Source organism: Ursus maritimus, unplaced genomic scaffold (genome assembly GCF_017311325.1).
Source record: "Ursus maritimus isolate PB19 unplaced genomic scaffold, ASM1731132v1 scaffold_28, whole genome shotgun sequence".
Classification (NCBI taxonomy): domain Eukaryota; kingdom Metazoa; phylum Chordata; class Mammalia; order Carnivora; family Ursidae; genus Ursus; species Ursus maritimus.
Genome location: NW_024425341.1, coordinates 15,193,987 through 15,211,000, shown reverse-complemented (window position 1 = coordinate 15,211,000; position 17,014 = coordinate 15,193,987). Strand labels below are relative to the sequence as shown.

At 34.1% G+C, this 17,014-nt stretch overlaps 1 protein-coding gene across 1 annotated transcript in view; it reads left to right on the top strand.

The window, feature by feature from the left end:
* VPS37A (VPS37A subunit of ESCRT-I) overlaps nucleotides 1-11,491 on the top strand; it is a 45,211-nt gene extending 33,720 nt beyond the window's left edge. Inside the window, exons 6-12 of the mRNA XM_040643313.1 lie at nucleotides 1,446-1,516; nucleotides 4,161-4,288; nucleotides 4,369-4,427; nucleotides 4,505-4,573; nucleotides 7,408-7,551; nucleotides 8,532-8,612; nucleotides 10,147-11,491. Of these exons, the coding sequence (XP_040499247.1) occupies nucleotides 1,446-1,516; nucleotides 4,161-4,288; nucleotides 4,369-4,427; nucleotides 4,505-4,573; nucleotides 7,408-7,551; nucleotides 8,532-8,612 (552 nt within the window). The 3' untranslated portion in view covers nucleotides 10,147-11,491. The remainder of the gene's footprint in view (nucleotides 1-1,445; nucleotides 1,517-4,160; nucleotides 4,289-4,368; nucleotides 4,428-4,504; nucleotides 4,574-7,407; nucleotides 7,552-8,531; nucleotides 8,613-10,146) is intronic.
* Nucleotides 11,492-17,014: the final 5,523 nt, after the last annotated feature.

Genomic DNA, 17,014 nt, shown 5'->3' with positions numbered 1-17,014 from the left:
AAGTTAAAAATTGAGCTACCCTATGATCCAACCATTGCACTACTGGGTATTTACCCCAAAGATACAGACGACTGAAGAGAAGGGCCATATGCACCCAATGTTCATAGCAGCACTGTCCACACATAAATCGTGGAAGGAGCCGAGATGCCCTTCAACAGATGACTGGATTACAGTTGTGTCCATATATACAACGGAATATTACTCAGCTATCAGAAAGACGAAGTTCTCAACATTTGCTGCAACATGGACGGCACTGGAGGAGATAATGCTAAGTGAAATAAGTCAAGCAGAGAAAGACAATTATATGGTTTCTCTCATCTATGGAACATAAGAACTAGGAAGATCGGTAGGAGAAGAAAGGGATAAAGAAAGGGGGGGTAATCAGAAGGGGGAATGAAGCATGAGAGACTGTGGACTCTGAGAAACAAACTGAGGGCTTCAGAGGGGAGGGGTGTGGGGGAATGGGATAGGCTGGTGATGGGTAGTAAGGAGGGCACGTATTGCATGGTGCCCTGGGTGTTATACGCAACTAATGAATCATCGAACTTTACATCAAAAACCAGGGATGTACTGTATGATGGCTAATATAATAAAAAAATATTATTATAAAAAAAACAAAACATTGTATGTTCTTAAATAAGCTGATGACTGTTGCCATGTGGAATGTTACTAAGAGACTAATACTTTAGGAATAAAACATATAAAATGATTTTAAAACCTCCATTTTAGCCTTGAGTATCACCCACAGTAATACTCAAATATTGCAAACCTTATTATATCCAACTTTACTAATTTTAGTGTTTGTAATAATTTAGATTAGGCCCAAGTGGACCTTGTTTTTCCAATACCTTTCATCATTGTATTAATGAATTTTATGAACAAATATTGTCAATATCATGAACAATATTAATCACAATTCGTAGGATAAACAAAATTACAAGAGAACTTTTCAGGGATCCTCAATTTTAAAAAGTCATTTATAAAATAATGGATTACCTATTCCTTATCTACTCTACTGTCTTGTCTGACTTAGGTATGTAACTATATTCAGCCTTTCAGCTTACTACATTTTTTATATTCAGTATCTTTTACATGAGGCAGATGTGTACATAAATATCAATGAAATCCACAGATAATTCTCTACATTTGTCACAGATACACTTAAGCGTTTTATTTAACAGTTATGTACTTGCCCAAGAAAGAAGTAATGCAGGTACTCACATGAACCTCACCCAAAACAAACAAAAAAATTTAACCGTCTGGGTATAAAGTACACTGAGAAAATTAGAGTAAAGAAAGAAGGGGAGAATAAGGACAATGTAAAGTGGAAAGATGAAGGTGATAATGAAACATTATGGGATGTGGTACATTAAAAATTATGTTTATAAGTAAATAAGAGCAGTCAGTAAGATGGCTGACACAATACCTTTTCAAACTCTCTGTAGATAAGCCAGGATGGTTTTGGTTACAAGATGCCAGATGTCCCTGATACGTTTCCAGAACTCTCAGAACTAAGGTAAAAAACTTGGGAGAGTAATGTCAGTATTCATTATCTATTTGACAATGATAAATACAACCAAATCATCATTTTCATACCCATATTAAAGAGAGTTCTTAAATTCTCACTATTTCTATATTTTGGTTGTCTTATTGGGGAAGTTATGTAAATCAGTTTTATATCTTGTAGTTTGTATTTATTGAGTGACTTAGTATGTACCCAGGGATTTTTCTAGAGCCTGGAAATGATATAATAGTTACCAGGAAAACGATGTCGTTCATTCTTGAGGCTTACGTTATCGCGAAAATTATTTCTCAATACATCATCCCTGGAGATTTCAAATATTTTCTGGCTTTAGACTTTTTCGTTGTTCCTTTTGTAAGTAGAACTTTGTACATAGGGGAACGCATGAATGTTCTCATAAAGTCATAGCATAGTGTCTTTACAGAGCCAAATTGTATTCAGACTGATGACACATAAGTTTGTAGTATTCAGGTTTAAAGTACTGTTTTTCATAGAACACTGTTTCTCTAAGGTGCTTCATGAAAAATTGTTTTGGGGCCACTCAACTTTGGGAAGCATTGCTTCCTTTATACCGCATTGAAGGTTTATATTACTCATAAGGCTGTTATTACTAAGACTTCTGAGTATAATTTAAAAATTTTTGTAATTCTTTTTGTCTCTGGGATATATCCCATGAGGGATATACAGCCAAATGCCCATTAGAAATCCTATAGTTTAAAAAAGAAAAAAAGTTTACCTTAATTGACCCAGTGTTCTATAATCATTTTTAGAAAGTAGTGATTCATTATTTTCTAATAATAGTCAATGAAGGTTTACAATATATCACATACATGTTAAGGTTTCCTATGAACTGTAATGCTTGCAGTAACCCCAGGAAGTAGGTACTGTTATTGTTCAGTGTTATAAAGGATTCTCTTTTCTTTTCCTTCCTCACTTCTTTTTAAAAAAAATTATTAAAATGTCACATGTTATATTATTATACATGTCATTGTTATACACGTTATATTATTATACGTTTATTGAGGAAATACGTTATTTGTCTGGTAGAATTTTCTATATCCTCTTTTTTGCCTGATTGCATTCTGGTAGTACAATTGAAGATGTTCCTTTCTTTCCTGTATTTCTTTCTCTTGGTGGTTGGATCTAGAGTTTTAATTAGATTTGTTTAGGTTCAGTTTTATCAAATCATTGAGCTGCACACCGTAAACCTACACAATGTTCTATGTTATGTGTCAGTTATATCTCACTGCTGAAAAAAATGGGTTCAATTCTTTGGTCAAGAATACTTATGTCATAATTCCTATTACATCATATAAGGCAGCGGTTATGTCTGGTTGCCCTATTTTTAGTGACATTAAGATTGAAACAGTTGAAACCGCTGAAATCATTGGCTATCCATTATTTCATTAAGGATTGCAAATGCGATTTTCTACTGCCAGAATTAGCCAGAATTCTGTGAAGAGATTTCTATATCAACTATTTAGTTTTATTGAAATACACCACATATAGTAATGGAAAGATAAATCCTTGTTTTTTTGTTTTTTGGTTTTTTTCAATTTTCAGAATAATGAGTTGATGCACAAACAAGCTCCAAAGTTTCTGAGAGGCAAGGTTTTTTGTTTTTATTTTTGTAGTTGTTTCTGTGTTATTAAGAGCTCATAAATTTTTTAAAAATATATTTGATGTGTTTCAGTCTATTGCAGTCACTATTCTTTTTGATGCTTAAACAGTTCTATCTTGAGTCCCTAGCAAACTCTTCACATTGGCTTCTATAAGCTTTCCGACAAAACAAAGATGCCATGGGCTCATTGTGAAATTTCTTTTCCCTGTCCTGAAGTCATTTCTCTGAAAGGCACTTGTTCTTTTTCAAAATTACAATACCGATATTATTACTATGATTACTGAGTTTAGGATAAGAGTTTGTTTTTGTTTTTTATACTTCTTTTGTGTTTTGATTATCACACCTGACATGTATATCCAAATACTGTTTTTTAAAGTCTGAATAGTACTTCTCCGGATGATATGTAACTTAGAAAATAACCAATGTTCATTTATTTCCATTTACTCTGAATTGTAGAGACTGCTTTTTTGTTTAATTAAAATTTTTTTAAACATATGCTTTTTTTATGGATTGGTAGTCAAAACTAATAGATATGTTCAGAAAGGTTTAGCTTGCATTCCTATCCCACCCATCCAGTTCCCTCTTTTACCCTGTGGATATTGATTTTTGGTTTTGGTTTAGCCCTCCATGATTGCTTTTCTTTAAATAATTTATGAATATCTGCACACACACATATCCATATACTTATCTTTTATTGTGACAGCCACACACCTATTATCTAAATAGATACAGAGGTTGACATTGTTGTGATTGTTCATGAACCCTAGTCTTAATAATCCTATCCTGATTGGATGTTACTTTAAGACCACTTTATGTGCCACTGTGGTTGATGTTTTACTTGCTTTTAAGGTTATAATTTGCCTCTGTGTGTGTGTGTGTGTGTGTGTGTGTGTAGATATATAAATGATAGTTCAAAAATTAGAGCCATGTCAACTGAATAAAATGGAAAAATTGTGAATATCATCATGGAGAAAAACTAGTGACTGATATTCATTAACTTTTCTGTTGTGTTTCTAGTGTGTCACAGCTTACAGATATGAATGAACAAGAGGAGATATTACTAGAACAGTTTCTGACTTTGCCCCAACTAAAACAGATTATTACTGACAAGGATGACTTAGTAAAAAGTATTGAAGAGCTAGCAAGTATGTCTTTCCTTACTTCTTAAATTTCCTAAGAAAAATATGATGTTTACCTAGAAATAAACCAGAAATTTATCTTACAGGAAAAAATCTCCTTTTGGAGCCCAGCTTGGAAGCCAAAAGGCAAACTGTTTTAGATAAGGTGAGTTAGTTATGATTTTGAAGAAATCCATACAATTTAAAAATATGATAAAATAACATTTTTATTTTATCTTTTAGTATGAATTGCTTACACAGCTGAAATCTACTTTTGAAAAGAAGATGCAAAGGCAGCATGAACTCAGTGAGGTAAGACGTTTAACTCTTTTCCTTTACCATAAGAATTTTTAATCTCAGTATGTGTGATCTGCATTCTTACTTTCATTATTATCAGAAAGCACTTATTAGGTATCTGTCTTTAGAAGGCTTGATACCTGTAAGTGAGATGAACAGCTCTCATTTATGGGGCATTATACATTATCTGCGCTCATGCGAGGGCATATTTGGTTCCAAAGCAGAAAAACACAAAAAGCCCCATAAATAACTTAAGTAGGAACTCTATTATAAATGCCAGTTTACCTCCTCTAATAAAATCTAACAAAAAACTTGAACTGTAATCTCACTTGTAAGCTTATATAAAGATATCTTAAATGAAAACTTGGAAAATTGAAAAATATATGAAAATTATAAAGTTTAATTCACCCCAAATAATAGATTTTATGCTAGAAATCCAGTTAAATAAAAAATAAAAACCACTTTATAAAATTCAACCCATATTTCTGAAAAATCTTTACAAATGAAAAGGAATAGGAGACATAATCTTTATGTCATATCAATAACCAACATCATAATTAACATCCTCTTTCCTTTAAAATCAGCAATTCTGGAAGGTAAAGCCAATGTAATAAAACAAAAAATAGAAAATAAAACAACAGAAAAAAAATGATGGCAAAGGAGAATATAAATTTATAATGGATTTCACATAATTTGATCATCCTTTAGAATTAAAGACATAAAAAATAATAGCTAACATTGAAAAATGATTATGCATCTTACACTGCACTACACTATTTTCATATATTGCCCATTATTTCCACAAAATTCTAGGAGGTAGGTGATTTTCTTTTTTTTTTTTTTTTTTTTTTAATAATGTAGATAAGCAGTCTGAGGCACGGGGATATTGAATAACTTACCTGAGGTCATATAAATAGAAAGTATCAGAGTCGGGAATCAAATGTAAGCGGTGCTGTCTCACTCTTAACCAGAAGAAAGTCTGAGAGAAGCAACTGAAATACTCATAACTGCACATTAGAGTTTAGTAGATGCTGAATAAGCTTTTCACAGTAGTCACGTCATTCTTTATAAACTCTTAGTAAGTTAAGAATAGAAATTAATTCCTTCACTTGATAAAGAATATTAGAAACCAACAGCAAGCATCACAATTGCCAGATAGTTCCAGGATCCCCTTAATATTAGGGATAAGACAGTGATGGCAGTGATAGTCAGAGGAAAGAACAAGAAACTCAGAAAGAGAAATGTGAATGTCCAGCAGACATACGAGTATAACAGTTACTCTGTCTTCTTTGCCATTTATATAATTGCTGGAAATGGTTTTTGAAACACTTAAAAAACACACCTTGATTCCTACGCTTGTCTCTAGATGCTCAGAATCTTTGGGAATGATGAGGCAGGCTTCTGTATAAAGTATGTAAACCACTTCACTGGACTGTTGGTACCATCAGTGCAGAAACATGCTGTATTTTATTCTTCCATATACCCAGTACCAGGTCTAGTGCTTGGCACATAGTAGATGCTCAGTAAACATTCAGTGAAGAAATAATGGAAACATTTGAACAGATAGCCAGCCTTTCAGTAATAATAAAAATTTGCATCATCCTTGTGAGCCAAACTTGTAAAGATAGATGACCAGGGTTGGCAAGGGTGATGAGAAAATGGTTCATCTCTGTTCATTTCTGTGTGTGAGTTGCCACCTTACACCCACTAGCATGACTACTATTAAAAATAGCATTGGGGTGCCTGGGTGGCTCAGTCGGTTAAGGGTCTGACTCTTGATCTCAGCTCAGGTCTTGCTCTCAGGGTCGGGAGTTGAAGCCCCATGTTGGGCCCCATGCTGGGAATGAAGCCTACTTAAACAAATTAAAAAATAAAAATAGTCTTAGTTCTTATATTTAGGTCTTCAATCCACTTTGAGTTAGTTTTTATTTACTTTTTTATTTTTTGAGTTAGTTTTTGTATGTGTGGTGGGATAAAGGTCCAACTTCATCCTGCATGTGAGTATCCAGTTTTCCCTGCACCGTTTGCCAGAGACTGTCTTTTCCCCATTGAATGGTCTTGGCACACTTTTTGAAAATATTTTTGACCATGTATGTGAGGGTATATTTCTAGGCTAGGTCTTTCATTCATCTACATGTCTCTTCTTATGCCAGTACGTCGTTGTTTTGATTGCTGTAACTTTGTAGTAAGTTTTGAAATCAGGAAGTATGCAACTTTGTTCTTCCTTTTTAAGATTGTTGTGGCTGTTTGGGGTCACTTGAGATTCCATATGAATTTTAGAATGGGTTTTTCTTTTTCTGCAAAAAACCCTGATTTTGATAGAAATAGCATTGACTCTGTAGATCACTTTGGGTAGTGTTGTCATCTTAACAATATCCAATCCATGCACCTGAGATGTCTTTCCACTTACGTCTTCTTCAGTTTCTTTCAGCAGTGTTTGTACACGTCTTTTGCCTGTTTGGTCAGATTTAATCCCATCACTTTTGCCATATTCTGTTCGTTAGAAGGGAGTCACTATGTCCAGCCCACACTCAAGAGGTAGGGATGATAGGGGTCCTCTTCGAGGGTGCCTACCACAATGACCTAATTCTTAAATCCCCAGGAAAAGACGTTGATTGGCTCAGCTTCCCTCATTCAAGGGTTTGCAGCCAATGGATTGGGTTATTTTGTGTTTGGTATCTACCCTATATCCAAAAGCTGAGGACCTGGGTGGTAGCAATTTTCCTCAAGAAAGAGGCTGTGTAAGGCATATAATACTTGCTCCTCCCTACCCCTGTCTCATTTCCTTTGCCTCTAAGGAGTTTTTCTGAGCAGTGTGAACTAAGTGAGTACTTCATTTTCTTTTTCAGAGCTGTAGTGCGAGTGCCCTACAGGCAAGATTGAAAGTAGCTGCACATGAAGCTGAGGAAGAATCTGATAATATTGCTGAAGATTTCTTAGAGGGAAAAACTGAAATCGATGATTTTCTCAGTAGCTTCATGGAAAAGAGAACAGTATGTAATACTCTTCAGTTGAGGACAAGTGACAGTGTTATATGAAATTACTTAAGTATATTCATGAGTAAAAAATACTTCAGCACGTTAGTGAGCTGGAGTTTTGATTGCCATGAGAAGAAACTGAAAAGCCTCTATTCTTTAAGAATGATAGCACTATCTTACTATCCTTTTGTACTAAAGCTAGTAAATCAGCCTAAGTCTGGTCTTAATAGTTATAGGAATGTACAACTTCTTATGTTCAACAAGCTATTTAAAAAGGGAATAATCTATAAATAGTTATTTTAAAATCTGTAAATACTATTGAGAACATTCTGCAGTAGTTTCTGTTCTGTTCTGATTTCCATTATATTTAAAGAATAATTAAGAAAGTCTACTTAATATCTTGCCCTTTGATAGAGTTTTTAAATATTTACCTAATTTCTCTGAAACATCACATTTGAAAAGTAACCTTTTGTTAATAAACTTTGTAAATTGTGTGTTATGTATATGCATATCCTGTTAAGGAAAGTGGGCAGATTTTATTATCCCCATTTTCCAGGAGGTAAAATTGAAGTTTAGGGACATTAAAGACTATGGTTATAGCATTAGTAAGGTGTTGATTTCTGGTTCATTCTTCTGTGGTGCTGTATGACTGTACCTTGAATTTTTTATTTATTTAGCTTCCTGGTTAACAACAGTAGGATTTTGTTTTTATATTTTTAAAACACAAATGCTTGAAACTCCACAATCTGAGAATTGATATAAAGGGTCAAGGTTTGTTTTATCATTCTGGGAGTTCACAGGCAAAGGTTATCTTCCAAATACAATTCAGTGTTTGCAGGGGTGGGGATTCTTAAATTCTGAACTACCTTAAACATTCAAAAGTTAAAAAATGTCAACAGGTTAAAGGATTCTAACTTTGAATTCTGTCCTGATGTAAGAAGCAGTAGGTAAATCACTGGAGGAGTGACTGGTATTTTAAATCATTTATCTTCTAGATCTGCCACTGTAGAAGAGCCAAGGAAGAGAAACTTCAACAAGCAATAGCAATGCACAGCCAGTTTCATGCCCCACTATAGGTAAATTGTCTTCCAGAAGGTTTGAGTCGGAAGGCTACTGCATGACTCTTCTTACCAAGTCTTTTTACCAGTGTCTGTTTCGTCAGCTTTAAGCATAATTCTGTCATAGCTTCTGCGTTAGATAACATATAAAATGCTTTGTATTATACATTAAGCATAATTATATATACATTAGCATTTAACCAGTGGAAATCTTTTGGATATTTTGTCACCATGATGTTGGCTTAAATGAAATGTTTTTTTCAGTGTTGGATAGCTGCTTCTGTAGAATCATAAGCTATAATTCGTTCCTGTCTCTTAGGTGGTATATGGTGTACATACCATTTCACTTAGTTGACATATTTCTCACTAGTCTCCTTTGTCATTTCTTCCTTTAAAATGAACTTCCTGTCAACTTCTAGTCTCACACCAGGATTATTCCAGTAATTGTTTTGCCAGTCCCCTGAATGTAGTGTTTCTCCTTCCTACACAGCACTGACAGAACGATCTTCCTCAAATACCACCCTGTGGTATAATTTCTCTGCTGCAGAACTTATGATGAGACCTTACCAATTGCAGGTCACTGTTAAATTTCTCTCTGGTTTTAAGTCTTCTACAATCTGGCATAAATTTGAGAGCACCCACTTCAATTTTCCATTTTCCTCTTAAGTTCTCCATTTCATGTTCTTTCTTCTATCACTGTATCTCTGGTCACGCTCTTATCTGATGTCTAGACACTCTGCCTTTTCTTCTCCATCTATGCAGTTTTAGGAGTGATTTGGTTGCGAAAACTAGTTCCCACTCCAACAAATTTAAGTAAAGGCTTATATTATTGAACAATGCAGAGGTACTTTATAGAGCCAAAATGCACTAAGGACGGCTCAGTCGCTGAGAGTGAAAATAAGACAGGAGGCCATAATAACTTCTTCTCACACCCTTGCCAAGGCTGCTTGTTTCTCATTTCTGGGTCTCTGTTCTTTCCTGCCTCTCACTCTCTTGTGCTTCCTGACTTGCTCTTCACAGCACCTTTCTCTGCTGCACTCGCACATGCTCCACCATTGTTGCCCGCAGGCCTGATCACATACGACAGTTAAGTAGCTGGTGGAGACTAACAAGGGTGTCACTGCAAATCCCCAGGAAAGAGGCTGGCCCAACAGCAGTTCGGCCTGGACATTAGGGGGCTGAAGGAGTGGGCTCTGAGAAGGGAGCATTTAGAAACGGCAGGAGTTTCTCATCTCTATCTCAGACTCCTCTTCCCCTTCCCTTAATCTAGTTGTACATAACATTAGTGCCAACACTGAATTGTTTTCTTGTTTTGCAAATCATACTGTCAATCCCCTAGGGTAAGGGTTGATTTTTAATATCAAGGTTTAAGAAGAAAGTAGGCACTGAGTAATTATTTATATGAACATGCTAGAATTCCTTCCCTACCCCTTTTCCCCGATAGTCAAATTATCTTCTTATAGGTAGATCTTAATTGGAAGAGAATGTAAAGAGATGAAAATTTATCATCTTAAGTTAAATCTTAGGGCTTTTTATGTTCTTTTCTTTTCAGATTTTCCTGAAAACATAAACTGCCAAGACAGAAATGACACAAGACTAAGCACATTTTTACGTATGATTTGCAAATTGGCATTTCATCACAGTGGCTGAATTTATAGATATCCTGTATAGATCGTATACAGAACTGAGACTGATTTTGTACAAAATAGAATGACTGCTGTGGTCTTTGCTTTGAGAAGTTTTTCTGCACGATTTGCACTATAAATCTTTATTTATTGTTGATCAGTCCTATCATATTTAAATTCCACTGCTGTTCCTCTGTTATTATTAAGTACCTATGCATGTAATTTTAGCTAGTATCAGTATTTTATAAAATTGCTTCATTTAAATTTGTATTTTTAATTTGAAACTGCCTTATTTCTTTATCAAAAATGGTTTGTTTAGATATTTTTCCTCTCAATCTTTTTGAAAAATTACTATTTTCAGCTGTAGAAAGCCTTATTTTTCCTTCTTTCCAGATGATGAAACTTTCAAAAAACATTTGTTTTTAAATATTCATAGTGTCAGGAAATACCAAACCTACTAATGTGCCATCTCAAGAAAGTAACTTTTAATACACAGTATATCAAGAGAATACATCAGCTGCTCATATATTATTTAATTTTTAAAATTAAGGATGCATTTAAGAAGCAATACAGTTAAATAATTCTTTTACCTAATAGAAAAAAATTGCATTCCACTTCATCTAGTCCAACATAAACTTTCATACTAATTTTTTTATAAAAGTACCTGATAGGCTTATGATTGGATAATGATATACTTTCTAAATTCCTAATGTTAAAAACAATCTTTTTGTTAATAAATAGTAAATCTAGACACACAAGTCAATGAATTTTTTTGACCTTTACTGTGAGTTAGCTTTTCATAAGAAAACAGCTTTAGTAATAAAATTAATATTTAACTTTTAGGCAGTCTAGTTTTTAATTAATTTTATTGAATTTGCTCTTTAAATTGTACTATGTTCAGCAGTTTGCTTCTATACAATGTTGGAGAATGAACGCATTTTGTGGGTAGCTGTAAAAGCTAATAAAGGAGAAACTCTGTAACTGTATGTATCTGAGGCTTGATAAGGTTGTGTCTAAATCACAAAACAACGTAATGCATATTTTTGTTTAAATTTCCATCCCAATATGTATTGTTATTCCAAATGCCAGCATATGGTAATACAGGTTTTTTGGTTTTTCTTATTCTTTTTCTTTCTGTACACGCTCTTGGCAATAGAACTTTAGGAAAAACAAAATTATTTTCTTAGACTTGAAAAATAATAATCTGTCTTTGTGGAAGAGCAAGTATTCATATGGACTATAAATATATCATTGGAATAAAGATACTGACTTTCATAATTGCCTGTCTCACTGGCGCTGTGCTAAGGGCATGCTGTTTAATCTTCAAAATGACCAGACATGATTTTTATGGATTTGTAAATGAAATAACCCGAGGTAAGTGTTTTAAATTTGTGGCAGTCTTCTGGGTATTCAGAAACCTTTCCATATTGCACAGACCAGCAGGACTTCTAATTTTCCCAGCAGTCACTGCAATGGAGGACATACTAGCCCCAGTCTTTTGCAAATAATCAGGTAGTGTTCGTACAAACTGTGTAGAACCTATAACAAGAGACGAGCAGATCACAGCCATTTTAAAGGGACATTAATTCATTTGATCTAATTTTATTTAACACCTATTCAGAATAAGGCACAGTGGAAATGCTGTACAGTAACTCAAATATGGTTTAGGTGCTTACCTGCTCATCTGCCTTCCCCTCCACACAAAAACAAACAAAACCCCCAAACAAACAAAAAACCCACATTTTCTTACACAGTAAATTTCCTCTATGTAATCACGTAGTGCATCTCAATATTGTTTAAACCAAACTGTCCTGGTTTCATTCTATACCAGTTAACATAGCTTCTTCCTCTTTCCAAAATTAATTTATTAGGCAGCTTCCTTACAACCCAGTCATTAAAAAGAGGAGTTTGATCATGAATATCTGCATTTAACCAACAGACAATTTAGTTCAGATATAGGTTGTATAAGTTGTCCAAGACGGAAAAAAAAAGTCTGCATTTGAATAATTCTCTGTGAATTTTGGTTTCTATTGCAGTAGAAAAAGTAAATGAGTTTTTGGGTAATTTTATGGCTGTGTCTAAAAATTGGTCATTTGGAGAAGTACCTGGGGAGAAAAACGCCTGCCAAGGCAGAGGTTCTGATTTTACTTTAACATGTAAGAGAAGGCCAGATGGAAATCAGAAAATAGAGGAAAGCTTAGGAGTTATTATTCAGAGTAGAGGTTTGTCATGGGTAGAAATTTAAACACTAATATCTCAAATCGAAGAAAGTTGTCTAAATAAATGGGATATACAGTAAAGATAACCTGTTTCAAAGTTGGAAACAAGAGTAGGAAATTTATATTGGAATAGAGGCTGTTTGACAGGTAAGTTTGATCATAAGTTACATTTGCTTAAGTTGAAGGAATTTCAGTCAAAATTGGAATTCATTTTTAGGGGAAGAAGGTAAACTTTTTGATCTTAAAGAATAAAACCATATCCCAAGGTTTCCCTTATCCTCACCTAACTTTATTTTTTAAAAAGTTCCTTTGTTGATTGCTGAATCATGGTCAAAGTATTTACCTACTTGAAATCATTAAATTTTCCTGAGTATCACTAAATAACAAGTCACTTGAGCTTTAAGTATTACTAGTTGGGAAGTAATCTGCCTTGAGTCAGTTTTATATTAGTTTATTACCTATGCTTTAAAACAGGTGCCCTAAATAAAATACTTCCTGATTGATGTTCGATTTAAAATGAAAATGTGCTATTAGAGATTTTAGTCTTTTGGATTGGCCATGTTCTTTCAAGACCCTGAGAAAGCATAGTAAAGTTTTAATATGCAGTAAATGTAACTTTTTATATAAATATCAGTGTTAGATTAACTTCTAATAAGTAGTCTAAATGAACATATGTATAAATTATAGTATCTTGTAAAATGGGGAGGCTGAAAAAAGAGTTTATGTGTCTGATGTGAAAGACATCACATTAAAGACATTTTAAAATATCAAATATTTATACTATTTTGTTTCAAAATAAATGCATAGTTTTGTTTCATATATGTACTGTGTCATTTTTAAAATAATTTTTATTTCTCTGTTTTTGTAGATATAAACTGCAAATGGAAGAAGTTAAAATCTCATCTTCAGTATCAGGCAAAGAAGTTTCTAAGAGTTGATAACTACAGGAATAGCATGTAGTAAGTTGTGTTATAAAAATGCAAAATCCATTACAACTATATCCTATCCTAAGTATCATTAACAAGGTATTACTATATACAGTAAATTGCAGAAAATGAACAAATATTCCTTGGTAGCGTATGCTTAAATTTTATATTCTAAAAGAATTACACTTGTTTTATTTATATTAACAGAGTACTTTTATATTACACGGCCCTAATATATTAGAGTTCGGTTTTTAAGTGATTAACACATTAATGATTACAGTTGACTTTTGAACAGTATGGAGGTTAGGGGCGCCTACTTCCTGCACAGACAGAAATCTATGTATAATTTTTAACTCCTCAAAAATTTAGCCACTAGCAGCCTGCTGTTGCCTAGAAGCCTTATTGATAACATAAACAATTGGTTACCACATATTTTGTTTGTTATACATATTATTATACTGTATTCTTAAAGTAAGCTAGAGAAAAGAAAATGTTAAAATCATAAGAGAAAATCCATTTATACTACTGTACTCTATTGAAAAATAAACTTCAAACTTATATTGTTCAAGGGTCAACTGAATACGGTTATTTTATTAAATATGTTGCTGTACCCCTTCCAAACCTTTCATACTGGACATTTCAGCAATGTAGCTTTCTTAACCTTTCTCTTTTTTTCTCAGTTTTATTGGTACGTAGTAGATATACATACATCACTGTATAAGTTTAAGCTGTGTAACATAATGGTTTGACCTATATACATTGTGAAATGATTACCACAGTAAGTTGACTTAGAATCCATCATCTCATCTACAGTAGATAAACTAAAAAGAAAAAGCAAAAGTTGTTTTCCTTGTGATGAGAATTATTAGGATTAACTCTTAACTTTCATGTATACACTCATGCTGTATGTTACAACCCTAGTACTCCTATATCTTGTAACTGGAAGGTTGTACGTTTTCATCACCTTTCTCCGGTTCCCCCTCCCTACACCCTCACCTCTGGTAACCACAAATCTGATCTCTTTTCCTATGAGTTGTTTTGTTTTTTGTTTTAGATTCCACATATGAGAGACATCATGCAGTTTTTGTTTTTCTCTGACTTATTTCACTTAGCAGAATAATGCCCTCAGGGTCCATTCATGTTGTCACAAGTGGCAGGTTATCCTTGTTCTTTATTGCTGAATAATATTCCATTGTGTATATACTCAGCCTCTTTATTCATCCATCAATGGGCAGTTAGTTTGTTTCCATGTCTTGGCCACTGTAAATAATGCTGTGGACATGGGGGTGCAGATACCTTTTAGAGTTACCTGTTTTTGTTTCTTTTGGATATATTCCCCAAAATTGAATTGCTGGATCATACAGCAGTTCAGTTTTGTTTTGTTTTGTTTTCAAGGACAATTTGTACTTTTCTTAATGGAAGATAATTGACAAGCAATATTGTATAAGTTTCAGGTGTACATAGTGATTTGTTTATATGTATTATGAAGTGATCACTAGTAAGTCTATTTACCATCTGTCATTATGCAAAGTTGTTACAATATTACTATATTCCTTATGCTGTACATTACATCCGGTTTTATTTTATAATTGGAAGATTGTATCTCTTAATCCCCATCACCTATTTTGTCTATCCCCCCTTCCCTCTCTGCAACCATCAGTTTGTTCTCTGTATCTATGAGTCTGTTCCTGTATTGTTTTGTTTGTTCATTTTTTTTGCTCTTTAGATTACACATATAACCAAAATCATACAGTATTAGTTTTTTTCTATTTCACTTAGGATAATACCCTCTAGGTTTATCCTACTTGTCACAAATGACAGGATTTCACTCTTTTATGGCTGAGTAATAGTCCACTGTATGTATATATTTGTATACACACACATATACATACACACACATACACATAAACACCACTTCTTTTTTTTTTTTTTTTTTAAAGATTTTATTTATTTATGTGACAGAGAGACAGACAGCCAGCGAGAGAGGGAACACAGCAGGGGAGTGGGAGAGGAAGAAGCAGACTCCCAGCGGAGGAGCCCGATGTGGGACTCGATCCCGGAACGCCGGAATCACACCCTGAGCCGAAGGCAGGCGCTTAATGACTGCACTACCCAGGTGCCCCATAAACACCACTTCTTTAATCCTTTCATATATCATGATATTTAGGTTGCTTCAGTATCTTTGCTAATATAAATGATAAAGGGGTGCGTTTGTCTTTTCCAATTAGTGTTTTTGTTTTCTTCAGATAAATACCTAGAAGTGGAACGGCTGAATCTTATGGTAGATCCATTTTTAATTTTTTTGAGTAAATGTCATACTGTTTTCCATAGTGGCTGTACCAATTTACCTTTCCACCAGCAGTTCACCAGGGTTCCCTTTTCTCCACATCCTCACCAATATGTTATTGTGTGTCTTTTTGATAATAGCCATTCTGAAAGATACAAGGTGATATTTCAGTGTGGTCTTGATTTGCATTTCACCATGGTTGCTGATGTTAAGATCTTTCCATGCCTATTAATCACCTTTTTGTCTTCTGTGGAAAATTGTCTTTTCAGGTCCTCTACCATTTTTTTTTTTTTTAAAGATTTTATTTATTTATTTGACAGAGATAGAGACAGCCAGCGAGAGAGGGAACACAAGCAGGGGGAGTGGGAGAGGAAGAAGCAGGCTCATAGCAGAGGAGCCTGATGTGGGGCTCAATCCCATAACGCCAGGATCACGCCCTGAGCCGAAGGCAGACGTTCAACTGCTGTGCCACCCAGGCGCCCCCCTCTACCATTTTTTAATCAAAATTGTTAATTTTTTTGATATTGGGTTGGATGAGTTTTTTATATATTTTGCGTATTAACCCTTAATCAGATATGTCATTTGCAAATATCTTCTCCCATTCAGTAGGTTGCCTTTTTGTTCTGTTGATGGTTTCCTTTGCTGTGCAAAAGCTTTTTAGTTTAATGTAGTCCTGTTTATTTTTGCTTATGCTGTCCTTCTTTAAAAAGATAGATCCAAAAAAAAAAAAATGTCGCTAAAACCAATATCAGAGAGCTTACTGCCTATGTTTTCTTCCAGTTTTGTGGATCCATATTGTACATTTAAGTCTTTAGTACTTTTTGATTTTATCTTTGTGTATGGTATAAGAAAGTGGCCTGGTTTCGTTCTTTTGCATGTAGCTGTCCAGTTTTCTCATCACCATTTATTAAAGAGACTGTCTTTTCTCCATTTTATGTTCTTGCCAGCTCTGTCAAAGATCAATTGATCATATAAGCGTAAGTTTATTTCTGGGCTTTCTGTTCTGTTTCATTGCGTCTGTTTTTGTGCCATTACCATATTGTTTTGATTATATAGCTTTGTAGTGTGGTTTAATATCCTGGAGCATGAAACCTCCAGCTTTGTTCTGTCTCACGATAGCTTTGGCTATTTGGTGTCTTTTGTGATTCCATACAAATTTTAGGGTTATTTGTATCTAGTTCTTTGAAAAATGCTATTGGTATTTTGATAGGGATTGCTCTGAATCTGTATATCACTTTGTGTGGTAAGGACATTTTAACAATATTAATTCTTCCAATCCATGAGCGTGGCATGTTTTTCCATTTATTTGTGTCATCTTCAGTTTCTTTCATCAATGTCTTATAGTTTTCTGTACAGCAGTCTT